This window comes from Notamacropus eugenii, chromosome 2 (assembly GCF_028372415.1).
Source record: "Notamacropus eugenii isolate mMacEug1 chromosome 2, mMacEug1.pri_v2, whole genome shotgun sequence".
Taxonomy (NCBI): domain Eukaryota; kingdom Metazoa; phylum Chordata; class Mammalia; order Diprotodontia; family Macropodidae; genus Notamacropus; species Notamacropus eugenii.
In genome coordinates this window covers 300,421,468-300,445,196 of record NC_092873.1, presented here as the reverse complement: position 1 = coordinate 300,445,196, position 23,729 = coordinate 300,421,468, and the positions used below count along the sequence as shown (strand labels likewise).

Below are 23,729 nucleotides of genomic sequence, written 5' to 3'. Positions count from 1 at the left end.
ATGACAACATTTGTACCTGTACCGTTTCTACTTATACTATTACTGAACAAGTATGATTTGTTTCTGAAGTACTGAAGAAAACTATAGGCATCTAGTATTTATGGTTACTATAGAAACAAAATGGCACCTCTCTAGTGTCTAGGCTGAATTAAGACCAATTGCCTCTCTCAAGTCATTAAAGTGAAATCAAAATACTAGTTGAAGTGGTCTTCTTGCCATAAGACAAGTATGTAAAAACCTCAGTTTCGTGAAAAATATACTCAGCACAAATGCACCTGGGATTGATGACTGGGAGTGACTTTCACCTAAATGCTTTAAGTAATATCTTAGTTTAATCCCCAAGGCCTTTAAAACAATTTTAAAAAAAAGACTCAAGGGATAAAACAAGCCATCTTGAAGAAGAGCCCCCAAATGATGCCCTTAATTATAATAAGTACAGCAGCTGAACAAAAACATTTTTCTGATAGCATTTTACTAATTAATGGATTTTCCTCAAACTCTACCATCTGCTACAATCACTTTGGGAGCACTTGAACACAAAAAGATTACTGTTCCAGGCTAGTCTGTGAGAAAGAAAAAACTAGCCCTCTCATTGACAATGAAAAGGATCAATCAAGTTGTGAAACTAAAAGAGGAAGAGGTAAACAAGAGAGGGATAGCATTAGAGCAAAGGCTGTCTGCCCTTTTTTAGAAACAACATTTACTAAGAATTTAGTGTTGATTGAATCTTTTTGCTTAAAAAAATTTTGGGGGGGGGGGGTCAACTGATGTTGCATGCAGAATCAAAGCTGCAAATGGATTTACCTACACACCAAAAAGTGGCAAGAGAAATATGGGCAGCATGAAAGTCAAGGAAGAATAGAGTTAGAATACTTGACTGGTTAACTTTGCTGGTTAACTTTGACTAATTAGAAGCCATGTGAAAGTCTGGAGACAATCTAGTTGCGTCATCTGATAAAACTGAATTGTCATAGTATTACATATCATCTACCTGGAACCGGAGCGGCAAATAGTCCTCATAGAGATCATCCCACAGTTCTTGCAGTTCAGAAATCTCTGGGGAACAACCCACAGGTGTCTTGGAAAGGGATTTCACAGGCCTGTTTAGGAAATTGGGACTGGTCCCATCTGCCATGAGATGGCCAGGCTTGGTTCCAGGTGGACTGGATTTCACTGGTATAGGAAGCTTGCTCCCTCGGGGGCTCTGGATGGGTTTATAGTCAAAACCTTTAATCATGTTAAGCGCTAGTTCCAGCTTGTGGCCACATGTGTATTGGATCGCTTGATCATCTGAGCAGCAATCACACTTTGGGAGTTCTTTACTGCCTCTCTCAGGTTCCTCATCCCTCTGTTGTGGAAGGCTGGCCTGTACGGTAGCATCCAAAGATTCCACGGAGGAACCAGGAGTTCCTTCTTCCATGCTTTCCCCATCTGCTGGTCCCTTTGTGCTTGATAGGTCTGGTGGCCCAACCTCTGACAAGGCTGGCTCTTCAGTACATATACTGGTAGACCACCTGGTAGAAGCCCCATAGGAGATGCTTCTGGCTACCTTTCGGGGTACCTTACAAATGGCTTCATAGTCAGAATCAGCAACCCTTAAAGCAGCACAGCCCCTACACCTCCTGGGCCTGTTTCCAGGGCCCTCTGAAGTGTGGCAGCTGTGAGCTTCTTGAGTCTGGTCCTCATTTTCTGCCCAGCACTCAAACCCGGAGTATGCAAAGTCTTCCTGGAGCAGAGCCGTGTATCTGACATCTGGTAAACTGGACATATCCACAGTCCCATTCCCTACTTTGGCTTCGGTGCTGGGGTCATCGTTATTCTTCCTGTACATGCTGGCGATGCAGAATTTGAGGCGCTCCTTCTCAAGCAGCAGCTTTTGTAGGCGCTCAATGGAGAGGGCTTCGATCCTGGCGATGACGGTGTCGAAGCGATAGATGCGGTCCAGCATGAAAGCGCACTTGCTGCAGGCAAACTCGCCTTTGCCATCGCGGGAGACATCCTTGCCCAGGACATGGGACAGGAGCACCTGGAGGTTGAGCTTGGTGGTGGTGTGGAAAATCCAGCGCCGCTGGTTGCCGCACAGCTCCCGGGCACAGATCCTGCAGATTTCCTTCATCTTCGGTCCTGGCTGTGCCTGGATTCCCAGGGACGGGAGGGGATGAGCTGGGAAGGGACGGGCGAGGGATAAGGTCGGGTGGGACGGGCTGGGAAGCGCTCACTCACTCGGGGGCTCCGTGGCGCGGCACGCCATGCCCCTGGGCACCCGCTCTCCCGGCTGCCCCACACCTGTGCCTCTACCTGGGCGCGCACGCGCGCTCCGCTCTGGGTACCACTCGCGGGGAGTCCCCGCCCCTCGTGGACCGGCTGTCCGCCGGCGGGAGACTCAAGGGGATGCCAAGCGACCCCGGCGCCGGACTCCTTCTGAACCCGCCATCCTGGTTTCGGCCATCCAGCCACCGGCACGGCGTTCCGACCTCTCTTCCTCTTCTTGCCGCAGCCACTGCCCCAGCTCAGGGCCGCCGAAGCAGCCGCCGCCACTAACGTTCCAGCTCAGAGATTGAGGATCAGATTTCAAGATGGCGCCAGGGGCTTCTGCGCACGCGGGAACTGTAAAGGGCTTCTGGGAGTTGCAGTCCACCCGGACTGGGGCTCCAAGTGGCTGAGCGCGCAGAGCCTTTGGACATCCCCGTCTCTGCGATCCTCAGGGTGGGCTTCAGCAGCGGAGGGGGCGAGAGCGGTGAACCTTGCCAGCTCGGTCTCTGCCCAGAAAGGTCCCCAGATCCTGCAGTTTGAGTCTCTCAGAGCTGTCCGTCTACTGGTTGCTCCTCCTGCGCAAGGACAAGGGGAGGGGAGAGAGAACTCCCTCCTCTTTCTTTTTCTCCTCCTCCTTTCAGCCTCGGGGACAGTCAGTGCCACGTACCCCGGTGCGAGCTGGCAGCGCCATCCCTCGCCTCCTCCTACCCGCACCCCCTCCCTGCTCAGCCCTTGCATGGGCATCCTTTCAGACAGCGGACACGTCTTGAAATGTTCTCTATGGATTCGAGATCTCGTCTTGGGACGAAGGAATGTCCTTCCACCACACCTGCTATAACTCAGTTCAAACCATCCAGGAAAAAGAGAAGGCGAGGACTTCTCCTGGGGCATGGGAAATAGAGAATAACGTAACCTAGTGGGACGAGCCAACGGCCCGAGTGAAAATATCCTTGCAAGTGCAAGGTTGGACAAGGAGGCAGAACACTCCAGAAACCTTCTGTGCAATCCGTAATGTATTGGGATTGAGTGAGAATGGATCTGGAAGGGTAACAATCATAATAATACCATTTATATAGCCTTAAAGAGTTCAGGCGGGTTTGCATAAGTTATCGCTTTTGATCGTCACAAACAGGCCAACGAGCTCAATTCAGGACATTCAGGTGAACAAATCCTATTTTAACAGAAGAGGACAGGTGGGGGGGGGGGGGGAACAGATTCTCTTTTGGGGCCATAAGGGAGCCAGATAATCATTATCTAGAGAAGGTCATTAAGTCTGACCTAGGGCCAGGGAATTTTAGTTCAAGATTATCTTAGGCACCGTTCAGTATGGGGAGTTTTAAATGAATTTTTGATTACCTTATCCTGGGATTTTTTTCCTGGATGTTTTTATTCTCTCTTCTTTTGTTTAAAAAAAAAAGTCGTGGAAAACCCACTCTATACTTAGTAGTCTGTGGCAGAGAGAAGTGAGAAAGGGAAGAGGGAGTTGAATACCAGACCAAGGCTATGGTAAAAGAGGGAAATGGTCATTTGGAGTTAGGTGGGGCAGATCATAGATTTAGAAGGGGAAGAGAAGGAAAAGGTCATCCAATCCAATCTCATTTTTTTTTTTTTATCTATGAGAAAACAGAAGTGACTTCTTCAAGAAAATACAGATAGAAAAAGTCAGGGCAGGACCAGAAACCAGGTCTTCTGATTTTTGTTGTTGTTGTTGTTCTACACCCCACTTCTTTCCAATATCTAGAAACTCAGGGAGCTAAACAGAATTATGAACCAAGGGAAGTCGGAAGATACCTGGAGTTGAGGGTTCAGTGATGGAAGAAAGTTTTTAAAAAAAAAAAAAAGGTAAAGATGAAAGTTTTGGAGACAAAAAGATATGCTCCTCTGATTCAGTTCCAACGAGGAGCACCAAGGAAAAAGGCCTAGGGTTGGATATTTCACAAGTGATGTGGCTGAGAAAGATGGATCAGTGCTGAGGAGAGTGAGTTTTAAGAAGCATTGAGGGACCCTTTACCAGAGGCATACATAGAGCAAGAACACTGGATTTGGCTAAAATGTGGAGAACTTGGATTTGAATCTTCACCCTGTTAATAATGACTTCAGGGGGAAAGAAACATTTATTAAGCCCCTACTATGTGCCAGGCATTGTACTAGGTACTTTACAGATATTATCTCATTTGATCTTTATAACAACCCTGTGAGGTAGGTTCTATTATGATACTCATTTTTGTTCTGTTGTTTTTCAGTCATGTCCAGCTCTCTTGGCAAGGATATTGAAAAGGTTTGCCATCTCCTTCTCCAGATAATTTTACAGATGAGGAAACTGAGGCAAATAGGGTTAAGTGATTTGTCCAGGGTCATACATATAGTTAAGTATTAGAGGCAGGATTTGAACTCAGGTCTCCCTGACTCAGTTCTCCAAGATTCAGTCTCTAAGATGAAGGTGATAGATAAGAGGACTCTTGAGGTCCCAGCTGCAACTTTTTAATTGTGAATGTAGTAATTGACTTTGGAGATAGAATAGGTGTTAATATCTGGGGGTTGTTCCATGAACTACAAGATTTCAGGGGTTTCATGAACTTGGATGAAAAAAAATTAATCTTTCCACGATACTTTGTTTTCTTTGTAATCCTATGTGCTTTATTTTGTGCATTTAAAAACATTATTCTGAGAAGTGGTTCATAGGCTTTTACTAGACTGCCAAAGAAGTCCATCATACACACATGGGCACACACACACACACACACACAAAGTTAAGAACTCCTGAGATAGAGATTCCACATTCAAAGTCCCACCTCTGACATTTACTGACTGTATTTAAACTTTCTGGCCCTCAGCTTCCTTTGCTGCAAAATATGGGGATTGGTCTAGATGGTTTCCTCTAGTGGTCTGATCCTATGCTCAAGACTGATATTTGGCTCGATCCCCATATATTGGTTCAATTCATTAAACAGGTTTTTTTTTAAGTACCTTTTATGAGCAAGGCACTGAACTTAGTTTGGTGCAGCTCATGTCCAGTCTAATAACTGCATACATTGTTTTATAGGTCAATAAAAAAAGGGAGTGTAATTATTATGATCCCTATTTTACAGAGGATAATCCCAGGAATTAAGCGTGTTGTCTAAAGTCACCCAGTGAGTAAAGGGGTAGAGCAAGGACTAGAGGCCTAGTCTTCAGTTCACTGCTCTTTCCAACCCTATATAAGTTCCAAAGTAGGAACACCCCCCCAGGGGGTGCTAGAATGATGGGGGGGGGGGGGGGGGCAGTAGTAGCCTCAGGTGCAGGTGGTGGGTATTGAATAAAAGTAAGAGGCAGTAGAAGTATAAGGAAAGAAGATAATTTTGAACAAAAATATTGGTACACATTTCATCTGTTGTGTATCAGTCGTAGTGATTACATTATTTTTCCAAATAAACACACAAAATGCAAGTTATAACTCATCAGTGGTCAAGTTGGAGGGCAGGTCTTAACAAGTAAGTATTGGTAGGGGTGTAGGCTTGTTGTCAAGAAGTCCAGCATGCATCCACAGGAATATGTGCATGTTTATAATACGATACTATACAGTTACATGACATAATATTGCATCATCAAAATTCCAATGCAGAAAAAAACCACAAGTATACAGTAAATTATTAAATTTAAGATGCATCTTTTTTTAAATGACACAATTTTTTTTTAATTAAAAGGTTAAAGAAAATAGATTTCCATAGGGGTTCTGAGTAATTTTTTTTGAGAAGGGGGCAGTAGGCCAAAAAAGTTTGGGAAACCAATACACTAAAACAAAAGAGAAATCCCCAGGTAAGTAGGTTCCCAGTTACACCAGCCATCTCTGAGAACATGTTCAGTGTCCCATGTGGCACCCAGTACAAATGCCTTGCCTCCCAACAGAGAACAGATACTTTTATAACTCTGCTGTTTGAAATTTTCGGCCCCAAAATAGAGTTCTAAGATTCCAAAGTAGGGTTTGAATGCAATCATAATAAATTGCACCATCTGTTTCTTTAGCGCCTCAATCTGGTATGCAAATATTCAAACCCGGGTATCCTGATATTCAGCTAAAGAAAACACAAACAAACTGCTAGCAGTTCCATTTGGGGGGAGGGGTTAGGTTTGGAGAGTTGAAGAGCTCTGGGGTCTTGAGATACCAGCCCTGTCCCTCGCTTCTGGACTTCCAAACCTCTGCCCCTGCCTCATTCTGGAACTTCCCTCAAGTCTGAGCCTCCTCAAGTCTATCCCTCTGCTAGGTCCACCCTCCTCCCCCACAGGGGAATTCCTCCTTTGGCCTCCATTTTGTAGAAGGGGGTATAACGCCTGGCCAAACTTTGTTCCCTTCCTGGTTCAGCCCCCAACTTTGCAGTCTTTATTCTCCTCCTGGTTCCACTCCTGACTTCCAAGTTTCAGAATGAAGGTGAAGGGAGAGGAGACCTTCTCCTCAATGTCTTCTCCCCTCCCCCAGCTTTCCAGCTCCCTTTTGGGTGTTACCTTCCCAAGTCCGAAAGTAAGGTCCTTAAGCACTGGGACTGTCTTTCTTTTTGCTTGCTTTTGTATCCTTGGTCTCTCACATATCCCAGATAAACAGTAAATGCTAAATAAATGCCTTTTTCCTCCCTCCCTTCCTTCCAATTATGATATCTTATTTAATTATACATATCATGGTCCTGTCACCAAATCAAAGCAATTCAATCAAAGGCTGTCAGTATGAGGTGTGTTGGAAGGAGGATCCTTTTTCCCAGCTCTGAAATCCTGTGAAATACCCAACATAAAATTAAGAAGTCTCACAGTCTCCTTTGATTACATTTTCTGGGCCCCCTCTAGTAAGAGTTTTAAGTCAGGACATGTTGAACAAGATTCTTCAGAAATGCAGCTGTTGATCTGTCTAGTAGGGAGTATGCCTTGATCTGCCCTGACTGACGGAAGGAATGGAAGGGTGTATCCAGACCCCACCTTAGCCCTGGTGTGTGTAAGAAGCAAATAACACCAGGCATAAGACAGAGGTGGAGGCCAAAGCATGGATTTTCAGTATAAATCAGACACGCCTATTTTTTAAAGGTCATTTCACCAATAACAGTTCACTTCTACCTTGTACTTTACCACTTACAAACCTGCAACAGCCCTGTAAGGTAGGTTTTACAAATACTGGTGGCTGTTCAGTCATTTTACAGTTGTGCCGGACTCTTTGTGACCCTATTTGGGATTTTCTTGGCAGAGATAATGAAATGACTTGCCATTTCCTTTTCTAGCTCATTTTACAGATGAGGAAATTGAGACAAATAGTGTTAAATGACTTGTCCAGGATAACACAACTATGAAGTGTTTGAGGCTGGATTTGAACTCAAAAAGATCAATCTTCTGTATTGCTGGTAGAAGCAAAGTATTTACGTTATAGAAAGGTCTCTGCCTTCACAGTTGGTAAATCTTTAAGCTTGCCAATACATATATCTGCCTGGGAGTCCCCAAACATTAGGTTAATATAAAGATTTGTGATTTCATCAGAAGAAGAAACTCCCTGCACCAAGAGATTTATGACTTAGATAACACAAAATTCCTCGAAGCTCACAAAGGTTTTAAATGATTTTTCCAGGGTCAGAGAGCTAGTGTCAGAGGAATTTGAACCCGACTCTAAGGCCTGCTCCCTAACCATTCTACCACTGCCTCTAATTGTGATCACCTAGAGATAGATAGATAAAGGACAAAAGGCAAGCTTCCCAGAAGGGAGAATTTTTGAAAGGGTCAGTCAATCAATTAGCATTTCTTAAACCTCCACTATGTGCCAGGCACTGCTCTAAGCTCTGAGAATACAAATTTTAAAAAAAAGACAGTCCCCATCCTTAAGGAGCACACATTCTAAGGGCTGACTCTAAATATTATCTTAAAGTGCTACGTAAATGTTGACTACTAGTATTATTATATTGTAAAACTAAAGAGATAAATTGGACCTATTTTACAATCACTAAAAATTCAGAGGATAACATAGAGCATAGCAAAAAAAATCCGTAACTGACCTAGTTAGCAAATTAAGAGCTTCATGGTTCTTCCTGTTATCATATTAGCTAGAATTTTTAACCTAAAAATGATGTCTAATTTAAAACTAAGGTGAGATATGCCATTAGGAAGATACTAAAGGGTTTATTTATTTTTTAGATAATTCATAACAAAATGACTGATACTAATGATTATCTCATGTATATAACGAAGGGAAACTAGACTGATGGGTAGAGCTGACATAAGGTGAGAAGTAAAATAATTAAGCAAAATAATGGTCAAGTCAAAATACCTTATTTGTACAGTACTTTACAATTTATGAAGAGTTTTCTCATACATTATCTCATTAGATCCTGGCAACAACTTTGTAATTTATTATCATCCCAAATAACTAGCAATTCTGAGCCTAGGGTAAATTGTCTTGATGAGGTAGAGAGACCATGTAGTATTTGAAGCCCACCCTTGGAAGAAGCTAAACAGGCTGAACTGGGGAATGTCTCACCTGATAGCTTCTATATGCCTCCATAAGAATGTAGCACAGGGCAGGTAGAATATCACTTAAGGAAATCCCAACAGTGGCAGGGATAATGTGTATGTATCCCCTTGATGTCAATTATTCACTGGCACCCTGAAACAAAGTCTTAGTGGGTCCCTCTTGGGTTACACCTCTGTTAAAGGTGAGAAAAACTATTGAGAAAGGTTCAATGATTTGCCAGTGTCATATAGATGGTAAACGATAGAGACATGTCTTCTGATACTAAGCTCAATGTTCTCTTTAGACCAACACTTCTCAAGGTGTAGTCTGGGGTTCTCCAAGACCCTTTCAGGTGGCCCATAAGGTCAAAAGTATTTTCATAATAATTTTAATTTCTAACACTGTAAATTTCAATAGATGTAACTCACATAAAAGTTCTTTGGGTGGTGTCCTCTATAATTTTTAAGAGTTATAAAGGGGTCCTGAGACCTCTTTGAAAATAGCTGCTCTAGCCTACATCCAGGATTCCCAATTTGTAGGTCAAAAGCCTCAGAAAAAGTAGTTATTGCAAAGAGTCTCAATATCTATGTGAATATCAATCCTTATCTGGTCATTATCTATTTTCTTAATAGATGCAAATAGAAGTTGATCAGGAGAGTAACCCAGTCAACTTGGTGTTTACTGGGTAGTGAGCCTTTGTTTGGGACTCTTGAAAGCTCCTCCCATTAGAGGCTGTGGGCATGCCATTGGCATCTTAAGAGGAAAAAAGACAACACTTGATTAAATCACAGTGACTGGTATTGACCTGAAATAGATTGGTTCATTAAGAGCTACACCCATTGGGCATTTGTTACCTTGGATACTTGTAGAGGATATGGGAATAGTGTTATCCATATTTATGGAAACCTAGGCTATATTTGGTGATTTTTCAACAGAGTAAACTCTGAGTATAGACATAATAGTCAAAGATAGATATTGATTTTTCTAGGGTGACCTCCACGACTGAACCTGGCCTGATAATAATAATAATAATTAATGACAACAATAACACCAACATGGCTGGTGTTATAAATCACTTTAAAGTTTTCTAAAGTATGTTACCAATATCTCATTTTATCTTTCCAACAAGCCTGTGTGAAGTCTGCTGCTATTATCATCCCCATTTCACAGAGGAGAAAACCAAGGCAGATGGAAGTTAAGTGACTTGCATTGTCTAGGGTCACACAGCTAAAGTTGAGGTCAGATCTGAACAAATAGACCAACTTTTCAAAACAAGAAATAATAGAGTCAGTGACAGACTGTACTCAGGACATGAAGGGGAGGGAAGTCAAAATGATTCCAAGGTATTTAAATTAGGTAACTGATAGTGGGTCCTACCAGCAGCAGAAATGGGGTAATGGGAAGGGAGGGTATATGGAAAGAAAGTATAACTTCAGTTTGGGATGAGTTGTGTTTTGAGACAACTGTGATTTAAAAACAGTAGAATTGTCCAGCATACAATTGAAAATATGGGAGAGCTGAAAAAAGCCAGTGTCTGAGACCATGGGCCCTTGTCATGGGCACAGCCCTCAGAGAAGGGGCAGGGTCTTCATTAGGGGTCAGGTATAGGACCTTGAAGCTGAGCTTGGGAGCTATTAAACTCATTGCTGACTTTAGCCCTGGTGATTTTATTCTTAGGTGTCTACTCTTACTGACCCTGTAGCTCCACATTAATATGACCAGTAGTACACATGGACTTCATTTTCCCAAGGCAATATCAGCATGAGCAGTGGTGTGATGGTAAATATTTAACAGTTGGCTCTTTGGAGAGTTAAAAGTGCATAAGACACATTTTTAATTTTAATTTGTATTAACTTTTCTCCATTCATTTCTGAAGTCTAGATAATCAATAAAGCAATACATCAAGCCCTAATTTATAGCATTTGTCATTTGCCATGGTATATACACTGACATTGAAAATTTAACAGTCAGCTCCAACTGGTTCAAGGTGGCACATCCCTAGGCATGAGATGTACCAACTGGTTATGAGATTGTCAGTTCCCACTGATATGCTGGCATGGTGGTGGAAAAGTAGGGTTTTCTGATCCCACTGTGGTTTTATCAACATGCTGAAGCAAAGATCATTCCTCTACTTCTTGCACATAGATCACAGAGCTCTTAATTTGTCCTCGAAAGAATGGAGTTGGGCCAGTTATCAAATAACCAGCATTTTTATGGTGCTGGAACTTGAGCTAAATACCTTGCAAATCTGAAATCATCACCCCTACGTGATATCCCCTGCAGCCTGTCCCTGCAAAGGTATTCCTCCCCACCCCACCCCCACATCAGCTTTTTCTTATACTGCTGTGGAATATAATTGCTCCATGTCTCCGCTTGCTCCTTTCAGGGTTAGGATGTAGCTTTGAGAGAAACTCACATAGCAGTAATAATTTGAACCATGTGAATGGAGGAGATTCCCTGAGGGAGTAAGTGGATAAAGATGGGGAGAGCATGAGAGTGAGAGGGATAGTCACAGTGAAGGTCAGAGTGAGAAGTCCTAGCAGAGGAAACAGAGAAATGGGGAAGCAGGAGAGAACTAGGCAGAACAGAGGCACAGAAAGCAAGGAAGGAGAGCTCTAATAAATGAGCAGTTAAGAGCATCATGTGATTTGGAAAAGTCAAAAGAGGATGAGACCTGAGAAAAGGCCATTGGATCCGACACAATTTAGGTCATTAATAGCCAACTATAAAGAATGTGTTCTTTTCAAATGAATCTTTAGTTTTTGTTAATGAATCAATTAATTTTTAGTTTTTCATTACTCTAGTCTGTTGTCTACAGATAAAAAAGGGATAGGGAGAGTAACCATTCATAGATGACCTCAGTTTGAGTCCCAGCTGCATCACTTACTATTTGCAGAGCTATAACTAGCATGAGGCAAGAAGGACTTTGCCCTAACGTACTAAAATGTGCAGGGAGAGGATGTTCTATGCATACAAAGTGTTCCCATTTTTATATGATCCCTGTGAAGTAATTACCATAAGTATTATTGTCCCCATTTTATGGATGAGGAAACTTAAGTTTCAAAGAAGCTTAGAAACTGGCTGGGAGGAGGGGAGAGAAGTCACACAATCAGGAGTCATGCCAGGCAAGGGGAAGTGGTCCAATTCTCACTTTTGAGGGATTTGGAGAAGGTGAAAGAGGATCCTTTCAAGAGGGACATCATGAAGATGAGTGGGACTTGAGGAGTGTAGACTAGGGAAATTGTTTCAGCAAAAAGTTACGAGGCAAAGTGTCAGGATAGGGGCTACCATGGGAAGGAATCCTGTCAGCACCTGGGAGAAAAGCCCATTAGGGCCTGCAGTAGATATGTCTATGCAAATAGTAAATGGATAGCTAGGACTTGAAGCTGGGCCTTTCCTTGACCTGGACACCATTTGTCTCTATCATTATGAAAGTCTGTACACCTGGAAGTATTCACCTGAACCTTAGAGTTCATCTTTGTTTCCTCATCATCTTCTTCAACATCCATCTAAGGAAGAAATAAGTCCTGTCAATTCTACCCTCACAATTTCCTATCTATCCCTTCCTTTTCATCTCATCCTAATGGGACTCCCTACTTCACTCCTATTCACTCCCTTCAATCCATCCTATACATTGCTGCCAGGTCAATCTTCCTGAATCACACTGCCCTACTCAAAAATCTTCAATAGCTCCCCAGTACCTCTAAGATAATTATAGCAGGGTGGCACAGTGGATAGGGCCTGGGGCCTGGAATTAGGAAGACTTGAATTCAAATCTGACCTCAGACACTTACTAGCTATGTGACCATGGGCAAATCACTCAATCAATTCTGTTTGCCTCAGTTTCCTCATCTGCAAAATGAGTTGGAGGAAGAAATGGCAAGCCACTTCAATATCTTTGCCAAGAAAAGCCCAAATGGGGTCACAAGGAGTTGGACATGACTGAAATGACTGAACAACAACAAAAAAACCTTCGATAAAATCCAAATGCCTTAGCTCAACTCTTCAGTCCCTCCATAGTGTGGCCTCAACCTAGCTTTTTAGTTCTATTTCCCACCAGTCACTTACAGAAACCCTCTGTTCCAGAGTCTACTCATTATCCCAGGAAATACTTTATATATCCTCTGGACTTTTGTATAAACTATGTGCTTGTCTGGAATGTCTCCCACCTTTCCTTTGTTGCTCACCAAAATCCTACTCATTCTTTAAATCCCAGCTTCTTTTAAGTCTCTACCTTTTCTGTGAATTCTTTGCTTTCTCCTAACCCACTGTGATCACTGTCTGTGCTCTTTTAGTACTAAAAATGTTTCCACATACTATTAGTTATCTTTTTATCTATCTCCCCAACTACCAATCAATCAACAATTATTTATTAAGGACCCATGATGCTCCAAATATTGTGTTAGATCCTAGGGCTATGAAGAAAAAATAGTCCCTGTCCTCAAGGGAGGGCATTCTCTTACATTAGGAACTTACATTCTACTAGGGGAGGCAATATGTACAAATATAAGTATGTACAAAATAGAGAGAAATAAGTTTAAAGTGGGTAGGGGAATGTCATGGTCAGACCTGTGTTTAAGACTCTCTTTTTGGCATCTGAGTGGAGGATGGACCAGAGAGGAGAAGCAAGCATAGGACATAGCCCAGGACCTTGAATGCAATAGTAGGTGTCTTGTAAATATTTGATGAAGTTGGAAATAAATATCTTACACCTTTAACTGGGTAGAAGGGCTGGTTATGAAGTTTCAGCATTCTTCTGTTAACTGATAAGGGCTGTCATTGACATATGTCTAATGGGTGTCTAGGACACATGACTGCTGGATGAGGATCTGTAAATTGAAACTCTCCCTGCAGATTTAATACACATCCACTCCAGGAAGGGATTGCACAAAGCTGCTCTGAGAAATCTCCTTATATGTGGGTGTCCTGGAGCTGCCCTGGGTCATTAATTCCTATAACACGTTCAGTCTCTGCAATGAGCATGTGGAATATTTTTTAACTTAGGTTCCATGTCAGATCTCTCCATGGCAACTCAGGAATGTGGGCTATTTTGAGAAATAGCATGCTTTGTTCCATAGGCATCACTGTTCATATCTGAGCCCAGACCTGACCCAAACAAATTGTTATGAGTGATGACTGCTTTGTAAGATGGAAGTAATGCTACTTGGTTAATACTCTGCTTGTGCATTTTAATTATTTTTCATTTCTTCAGTGAAAGCCCGCATTAACTTATCTTGCTTATGGGTTTATCTCTTGCTAAAGGGGTAGCTAGGTGGTGCAGTGGATAGAACACCAGTGTAGGAGTCAGGAGGACCTGAATTCAAATCTCACTTCAGACACTTGACACTCACTAGCTGTGTGACCTTGGCAAGTCACTTAACCCCAATTGCCTCATCCTGGGTCATCTCCAGTCACCCTGATGAGTATCTGGTCACTGGAGTCAGATGGCTCTGGAGGAGAAGTGAGGCTGGTGACCTGCACAGTCCTCCCTCACTCAAAACAAAGTCAAGTGCAAGTCATGTCATCATTTCTCTGATGGCATGGTCTTCTTCGGCAACGAAGGACGAACACACTAGATCTTTTGCTATAAAAATCACAAAACACAGAGACCAAAAAAGAACAAAAAGGTTGACTCAAACTCCCTTTCCCCTGTTTTGTACCTTCCTTGTCTGTCTGGTTTCATGAATAAGCTTCAAGGAGATGAGGCATTTCACTGCTTTGGAAGAGGGGATAACAAAAATGATTTAAATGATCAGCAAATATATCCCATGACTTTGTAGCTCTACTTCAGAGGAACAAAAAGTCCTATACCAAGATATTATTATTAGGCCACTTGTCTCCCAAGCTAAAGAGATTTTGTGGCTTGATACAGGACAAGGACTGTCTTATTAAAGTGGAGGTGAGGAGCATAGAGACAAGGTGTTCCTGAATACAAAAGGGACCCTTATAGAATTTGGAAGTGAACTTGCTACCTGGGCCCATTCTAATTCAGATTGATGTGTTTTGGCTTGACCAAGAAGTAACTGGGTAGGAAGTGGTGGAAATTGGGAGGCAGCAGCAAGGTGGGAAATTGGGGGTGATATTATTCCATCAATGTACTTCCCTTGTACAATTCTAGTTTCTTCCTTCAGGAGCTATAGGATCTCCTTGTTTCTAGCAACCCAGGTGCCAACTAATGGTGGAGGTCCATTGGGAGCAGGAGAGTCAGAGGGTGACTTTTAATGGGGTGGACAAGACTGAACTTGAGAATGTGGTTTATGAAGATTCCTCCCCTGTGCAAAGAGGGAGATGGGTGTTCTGGAAATGTAGGAGAGTAGTATCAGCAAATTTTCAGTGAGGATAATGTAACTATTTAATTCAGTTCCAAACATATTGTGATCTAAATCAGGGATGACAAAACAAATAGAAATAGATCCCTGCAGGCTGCAAATTGACTTAGAAAACCACAAATTCACATTATCGATGTGTTTTTATTTATTTTGTCAAACATTTCTCAATTACATTTTAATCTGTTTCTGACACCACACTGGGGAGTTTTGCCTGCAGCGTGGAATTTGATGCTTCTCATCTAGACAGCTATCTAGGTATTCCTACAATGTAACATATATTAGACTTCAGAGGATAGAGAATTAGCTTCAGAGTGAGGGAGACTCCTACTTCTGACCCATTCTAGCTATGTGACTCTGGGCAAATTGTTTTCATAAAACAGGGTTTTCCTATGTGAAAAGACCTACAGGGAAATCAAACCTGTGACTCCGGTATTTTTAGCAATGCTTCTCAACCTAGTGACCCAGGTGAAACTCAATTTCAAGAGGGGACTGAAGAATGAGGTGGTATTAGTGCTTCTCAAGTTTTTAGTTCCATGGCTCTAGTCCCAGTTCTCATTGTAGTATCTCCTGCTAACTTTACAAATATGCTGACCCTCCCTTCTAAATAATCATCATAGAGGAGCTAGAAACCCTGATGGCTTCCCCAGTTGTTAACGATCAACCTCCTTTCACTGACCTTATAGATAGCTCCCAGTTCACACAATTGAATTTTCCTGCAAGTTGTTTAAAACTGAGTGTGAATAATTTTTCCCAAGATTCTATAGTAGAGAAAATGTTTCCGATCTACTATCTTGCTTTCATTTCCTCAGGATGGGCTATAGTTAGGGAAGGTATATTAAAAACCATTCATTCTTCTCCCTTTGGCTCTAATATTCACTGTGCATATGTAAGATAGGGCATGATAGGGGATGGATCTAGAGAAACATGCTTTCATAGGATTCTTGGGGGCTCATGAAGGTGTTACCTACTCAAATTATATTTATTATTGAATTTATTTATGTTGAATTATATTTATTATTAAATTACACACACACACACACACACACACACACACACACACACACACACTTTGGAAAAGCCACCATATAACTCCTCTACTGAAAATGTCTGTGGGTGGGGAGTGAGTCACCCCCAGTCACAGAAACAAAGGGGAGAATCAGGAAAGGAGGGAAGAGGATGAAAGGAGAGCTTTTCACTCTCTATGCTTCAGAAGGGTTTCTCTCTGATGTCAAGTTCTTCTAAATGTGAAGACAGATGGGTGCTGTATCATCAGGTTATATAAGGGTACACAGGGTGCTAGCCAGAAGCTCTGTCAAAATGAATTGCAAGAGTCTTATGAACTCTTTCCTGGGTCTGGGCATGGAGTATCAAGTGGAAGCCAATCAGCAAGGGTTGTCAGACATTCTTTCAACAAACAGTTATTTAGTGTCTGGCATTATATACCAGGCAATTTGTTGGCTACTGGGAATCCAAAGACCAAAAACAAAACAAAACAAACCAACCTTAGAGAAGTGCCTTTCCCCAAAGAGTTTAAATTCTATTGTTTCAGCCCACACTGTCCCCCATCCTATCTCTCTGATTTTTCAGTCTCTTATGTACTGGCTCCTTTCTTACTACTTTACAAATATTCCCAGATCTACCCCAGTCTTATTAAAAACAACAACCCTTCATTTGATCCTACCATCCCCTCAAGTTCCTACTTCTTTTTCTAACCAAAGTCCTAGGAAAAAATCATCTACACAAATGTGCCACTTCTCTTCCCCCTCCACTCCTCAGCCCCCTACAATGCAATTTTGTACTTCATCCTTTTACTGACACTGCTCTCTCCAAGGTTACTAATGATCTCTTAATCATAAAATCTGGTGGCCTTTTCTCATTTCTCTTCCTTTCTAACCTCTCAGTAGCATCTCCTTCTAGTACTCTTTCTTCCCTAGGTTTTATGACATGGCTCAGGTGTGATTTTCTTGCTACCTATTGGACTAATCCTGTCTCCTTTGCAGGATTATCACTCATGTCCTGCCATTTATGTGTGGGCATACCCCAGGATTCTAGTCTGGACCCTCTTTCCTTCTTTCCTCATATCCTCCCTTACTGATCTTAACAGTTTCCATTGAGTTCAGTTCATCTCTCTGAAGATGACTCCCATTCCAACACATTGAGCCTCAGTCTCTCTCCTGAGTTTCTATCTGTATCAACAATTACCTGACTATCCCACAGGCATCTTAAATTCAACATGTCCAAAACAGAACTCATTATCTTTTGCCTCCAATTCCTCTTGTCTTCCTAGCTTTTCCTATTCCTGTTGACAGCACCATCATCCTTCTTTTCAATCAGGTTTTCAACCTTGGAATCAGTACATAAATCCAAACTGTAGTCACATTTTATTAAGTCTACTTCCACAAAGCCATAAGATCTGAGAGTTGGAAGGGACCTTAGAGGCCCCAATTCATACCTAAACAACTATCTCTTCTAAAACTTAACCAACAAATAATCATCCAAGTCTTGCTTGAAGACCTACACTAAGGGGGAATCCACTACGTCTGAAGATAGCCCTTTCCATTTGAACAATTCTAACTTGTCTATGGAAAGGGAAGAAAATAAGCATTTATTAAGCACCTACTGTGTGCCAAACTCTGAACTAAGCCCTTTTCAAATATTATCTCATCAGAACCTTGCAACAACCCTATGAGGTCGGAGAGTGCTTTATTTTTGTATCCCAGTATAAGCACTGGGATGTTAAATGATGTCCTTTAACATAATACTTGAATATTAATATAAATAAGGGACAAAAGGGATATCTTTTATTATAACACTTGAATACTAATGTAAATATAGGTAATATTATTATACAATTACATAACAAAACACTGGGATATTAATATATCAAGAATATTAAGCACATAGTAGGTGCTTAATAAATGTTTATTGAGTGAATGAGGTCTCTACAATAATCATCGTGAACTCCCGTTTTTTTGTTAATCCCCCTACCAAACTTCCCAGTGAATTGACTTACTGACCCTCCTAATGCCCACCAATGAACAGGGCTCCTTCCACAAGGGGTCCCCACTCCATCAAGCAAGATGGATATAAAAGAGCCAATGGTCAACGCTCATAATTCTAGACATGGCACGGAGACTCAGGCCCTGGACACCAGACTGCCGCATTGTGGTTACTGCTGATGCCACCCATATTCTGTGCAGCAGACCAGCTGAAATAATCCAGTTATGTTATAACCAACTAGTGAGGTGGGGCAAGGAATGATTACTCAGAGATAAGAACCAACAGAAAGAGAATCCTCTCAACGGAGATTTATAGCAATGCCAACAAGGGTCATTTGGGCATTTTCAGAACATTTTCATGTGCCTCACCCTTCCTACCATATGTCTCCCAGGTCACAGTACAGACTATCAGCCACTGGTACCCACCAAGTGCTCTCCTTGAAGACTTAGCCCCTGAGTTCTGACAAGGAAAATTAGAAGAACCTCACAAATGTGGCATGATCCATGCAGTGCAATCTATTCATTTATGCCCAGGGCTCAGCTTGCTATATTCCATGTATTTAGTAATTATCAGAATATAATATATTAGACTAGAGAGGCTACTTGGCAGAGAGGACAGAAAGACAGCTTTAAAGTCAGAAAGGCCTGGATTTAAGACCTGCCTCTGACACATTTTGGCAATGTGACTCTGGGTAATTTTACCTAATCTCTCAGTGTACCACAGAGGCTAATAATGCTCTGTCTAGGCATCTAGATGGCACAGTGGATAGATAGAATGCTAGACCTGGAGTCAGGAAGACTTGAGTTCAAATGCAGTCAAAGAAGCTTAGTAGCTATGTCACCCTGTAGTCAGGGAAGGTAAAATGGGGATAATAACAGCACCTATCCCATCCTCAGGGTGTATGTGAGGATCAAATGAGATAATAATTATAAAAATTTGTAAAAAATAGCCATTGTAAAGCACTTAACCCTGTGCCTGGCAAGTACTGTATTTACAAGTAAGTAAAATTTTAGCTATTACTACTATTGATACTGTTACTGGTGCTGCTACTGTTGCTGCTGCTACGGTTGCTGCTGCTACTGTTGCTGCTGCTGCTACTGTTGCTGCTGCTGCTACTACGGTTACTGCTGCTACTGTTACAGCTGCTGCTACTGTTGCTGCTATTGCTACTGTTACTGCTGCTACTGTTGCAGCTGCTGCTACTGTTACTGCTGCTACTGTTGCCGCTGCTGCTGTTACCCCACTACAGGCAAATTATTACTCTGCACAGGCATCTGGGTGGAGATAATACTGGACTTGGAGTCTGGAAGACCTGAGTTCAAATGCAGCTTAAGAAGCTATGTGACCCTGGACAAGGACCTCTACCTGCCTCAGTTTCCTCATCTGTAAAATGAGAATAATAAAAGTATCTACCTCCAAGGATTGTTGTGAAAATAAAAGATAATATTTTCAAAGTTCTGAGCCTAAAAACTGCTAGTTAATATTATTAGGTGCTAACCATACATGGCAGAGAAGATACTATCTGTCCTGGTAGAGGGAGTTCATTAAAACAATTAAATCACAGGTTCAAGGAAAAAAATGAAATTATAAAGGAGAATAATTTTTCAACTCTGTTCTCTTTTACATTTGAAAGACTTACTGATTTTTTAAAACCCTGACATTCTCACTTGTGTTGGAAATATTACAGCTAGGCCTTAATTACTTAATTATTACAAATAATGAATTGCCCTGAAGTGGTCACTTTATTCAAATTCATCCTGCACATTTCCACTACACTGAAACCAATTTCCATATTTTAGACAATTACATCTTTGAATAGTGTAAATTTTGGTCTGACTCAGTCAATTCATTATTTGTACTATTTAGGACCTGGGTATACATCAATTAAATCCTCTTCCAAAGCTATGGAGTAGTCCCTAAGTTGCTGAAGGTTAGACCTTCAGAAGGAAACCTCTGCTAGGACCTAAGAAGTATTTGTTTTCTGGGAACCAGTCTAGTTAACTTCTGAGGGCTTCATCCTTGGAAGGTTAGCTGCTAGGTTATGGATTCCTGAAGACCATCTATTAAGGAGGGGGAGTGGCTGTAATATATTTTGTGTATATATTTATCGTTGGTATGTTTAAAAAATGTGTAGATACATACACTTATCTCCAATGCCTGGAATACTCTCACTCATCTCTACCTCCTGGCTTCCCTAACTTCCATCAAGTTCCAGCTAAAATCCTACCTTCTACAGGAAGCCTTTCCCAACCCCTCTTAATTCTAGTGGCTTTCCTCTATTGGTTATTTCCAATGTATCCTGTGTATATCTTTTTTTATACATAATGATTTGCATGTTGACTTGCCCATTAGATGGCGATCTTTCTTTGTATCTGCAGTGGGTGGCACATAATAGATGCTTAATAAATACTTATTGGCTGACTGTCATACCTTGTATATGTATACTCTTGTATACACTCATACTTAGTAACTACTTGAAGTCTTCCCTGATAGAATGTAAGCTCCTTGAGGACAGGGACTGTTTCATTTTTGTGTTTGTATCTCCAAAGTCTAACATAGTACCTAGCATAAAGTAGGTATGCTTGCTGGTTGATTGATTATGATTTGCACAGATGGAGGAAATATCAAACTATTGAAATAATGGATCTTTCAAAGCACTGACATTTGAAGAAACATTGTAAATACTGAAGCATGCATTTTAGTATTTACCAAAACCAAGGGATGAATATGTACCAAGATCCATAACCTGGCAGCCAACCTTCCAAGGATGTACATACAAGATCACTGACTAATTGTTTCACCATGTGGCACAATTTAGCAATTTAAATGAGTGTTGCCTTGCACTTATTCCAGTAAAGCTACCATTGCCCAGAACCATATGAGAACTGCTTTAAGAAATGACTTCAGACCAGCAAGATATTCTATGCTGTTTGATAGCCATATGTTCAATGCATACAATACTTTGAGGTCCCTAAAGCCATTTTCTTTCCTGCTCTGCCTTACCACCTACTGTCCTACTTGCATACAAAAAAATCAAGTCTCACATGTTTATAAGTACATATCTATTTCCTACCTGTATGACTCCAGGTAAATGACTTGACCTCTCTGGGTCCTAGTTTCCTCATCTGTAAAATGAGGGGTTTGTACTAGATGACTTCATAACTCCCTTCTAGTATTAAATTTGTGGTCCTATGCTGTTACCCACAAAAGTTCTCTGTTGGAGCATCTTAGGGCCATCAATGGTATTTAAGCAGAGATATATTCTGGACTTCAGCGAAAAAAAATTACTTCTCAGTAAATTCAAATTAAGCATCTCGTTTGTAGGGGTGCTTTCCTCCCATATGTCTCCTCCATGCTATAATATGAATAATAACTGATCCAATTAAACTTTAACAAGGCACTATATGAAATAAGGAATCTCAGATAGTAGAACCAGACTTTTGATGCACAGAGACGACAAATGGCTCCACTCACCAGGAACTGGGATTGGGGCAAACATGGAGATGATCTCCCAGGCAGGTAGCCAGAGTCTTACCTGGATGTCCATGCCCTTATGTTCTTCCAAATGCTGCAAAAGTTCTTGTTTGTCATTGGATAGCTGTTCGACAAGCTTCTCCTGGGCAGCCAGACGTTCACTCAGCTCATTGATCCTTCTGGAATAATGAGAGAATATCAATAATGATGGGAAAAGTATTATCACCTTTGATTTCAGGCTAACTCAAAAGACAGAACAAATAGTCTAGTGAAAACAGCACTGGAGGGGGGAGGGCATCAGAAAGGTCTAGTTTCATCCTGCTTCTGCTGCTAACTAGCTCTGAGGCTTGAGGCAAGTCATCAAGCTTATTTTTGGATGATTTTTCTCAGCTGTTAGACCTGGAAAGAATCTGATTAATCAGTCAATAAATAACCATTTTTTAATTATTTTATTAATTGATTGGTTGATATTAAGTATCTACTATGGGCAAGGCACCATGCTAAGCTCTGGGAATACAAAAAGGTAAAAAGACAGTCCCTGCCCTTGAGGAGCTTAGAATCTAAAAGGGAGACCACAAGCAAACAAATGTGTATAAACAAGCTATAGACAGGATAAATAGGAAGTAAATAAGAGGTTATCTGGTCCTAATAATGATAATAGCTAACATTGCTACAGAGTAGATGCTTAATAAATGCCAGCTGACTTTCTGGTTTGCAAAGTGTTTTACATAATGCTATCTCTTTTGGTTTCCCATTAGAATAGGAATTCCAGGACAGCAGGGACTGTCTCTGCTTTTTCATTTGTATGTGCAGTTCTGTATATATCCTGTGTTTTGTACATAGTAAGCATTTAATAAACACCTTTTCATTCATTTATAAATTCATTTGTAAGGATGAGGTGGAAAACACCCTATTTCAGCTTTGATGCCTTTGGCAATGTTAGTAGCATGGATTCAAACAACCTGAATGAGGTCCAAAAGTCTTGAATCAATCAAAGCTACTGTGTGAAACTAGATGTGTTCTTCTCCCCTCTTCCCTCCTTCTCAATCAATTAGTATAAAAGAAAGAATTAATCTTAGAGATTAAAGAGAAGGTTGAAGCAAGCGCAGCATTTCCAAGGTTCTTTGGAGGAGAAAATGGAGGACTGACTTGTGGAAGAGAAGAAAGCTATGGAGGAGAGTCATTGTCTGAACAGGCATCTCAGATTTAGAAGACCCAGGCTGAGGAAAATTTCAAGAAAATGTCATCTTTTCCCCCAACTTCCCCTACAGGATGGATGCCTGCCCATTCACAGACACTAGAATATAATCTAAAACACTCAGTAAGCTGGATCTTGTCCCAGACACATAGTACAGGGGTTAACTAGAGGGAGATATAAACATAAGGTAACTTCTGCCCTAATTGTTAGAAAATTGCCTGCCTGGAGGTTCAGAGTCACCGTGACTGAACTCAGAACTTTTTATCTAAAATAATCTCCCTAAAATTGAAGAGGAGAGGACCAAGTAGAACTGAAGGGCTATTATGGTGTTCCCTAAGCATAAAACAAGATAATTGTTGTAACAGAGTGATAGACATTCATTATTCCTCACAACAACATTGTTATCCCTATTTTACAAATGATAAAACCAAGGCTGATCAATGTGAGGTGTCTTGCCCAGAGTTAAACAGCTACTTAACAGAGTTAAACAGCACCTGTGGCAGTATTCAGACCCAGTACTTTCTAAATCCAGTGCTCTAACTAATATGCCACACTACCTTCACCCATACCTTTCATTTTATATATGATAATACTGAAGCCCAGAGGAAATGATTTGGCCAAAGAAGTCAGTAACAAGATTTGGGATCAGAATTCAGATCTCCCAGCATCAAGTCTGGTCCCCTTTTTTCATTCTCCTCTGTTGTCTCCTATAAAATAGGATAGAAATACTTTTCCTTATTTATTTCACATGTTTGTTCTGATGATGAACTAGGATCATGAAAATAAAAACATTTTTCAAAAAACAAAAAAGACATTCAGATGTAAAATATAATGCTTGTGGTCATTTATTAGCAGCAGAAGCAGCAGCAGCAGCATCATTGGTACAGATGAGCTAGTTTTTTAGACTTCCCACTCCTCTAGCCAAGTCTATACTGGCTTCTGGAAGTGGTCAAGGCTCTTAACCCTGTGGTTTTCCAACCTTTTTTTTTTTTAATCTTGCAACCTAGTACTACTCTTTGCC

The 23,729-nt window shown here is 41.2% G+C and overlaps 1 protein-coding gene across 11 annotated transcripts in view; it reads right to left on the bottom strand.

Moving 5' to 3' along the window:
* Positions 1-23,729, bottom strand: part of PDE4DIP (phosphodiesterase 4D interacting protein) — a 276,664-nt gene that overhangs the window by 108,126 nt on the left and 144,809 nt on the right. For 7 of the 11 annotated variants that reach the window (XM_072644544.1, XM_072644547.1, XM_072644550.1 and 4 more), the window contains exon 1: positions 992-3,110. In XM_072644544.1, the coding sequence (XP_072500645.1) occupies positions 992-2,116 (1,125 nt within the window). In that variant the 5' untranslated portion in view covers positions 2,117-3,110. Of the gene's footprint in view, positions 1-991; positions 3,111-21,571; positions 21,690-23,729 lie in introns of those variants that run through there. The other 4 variants (XM_072644546.1, XM_072644554.1, XM_072644549.1 and 1 more) reach the window with 2 other exon arrangements.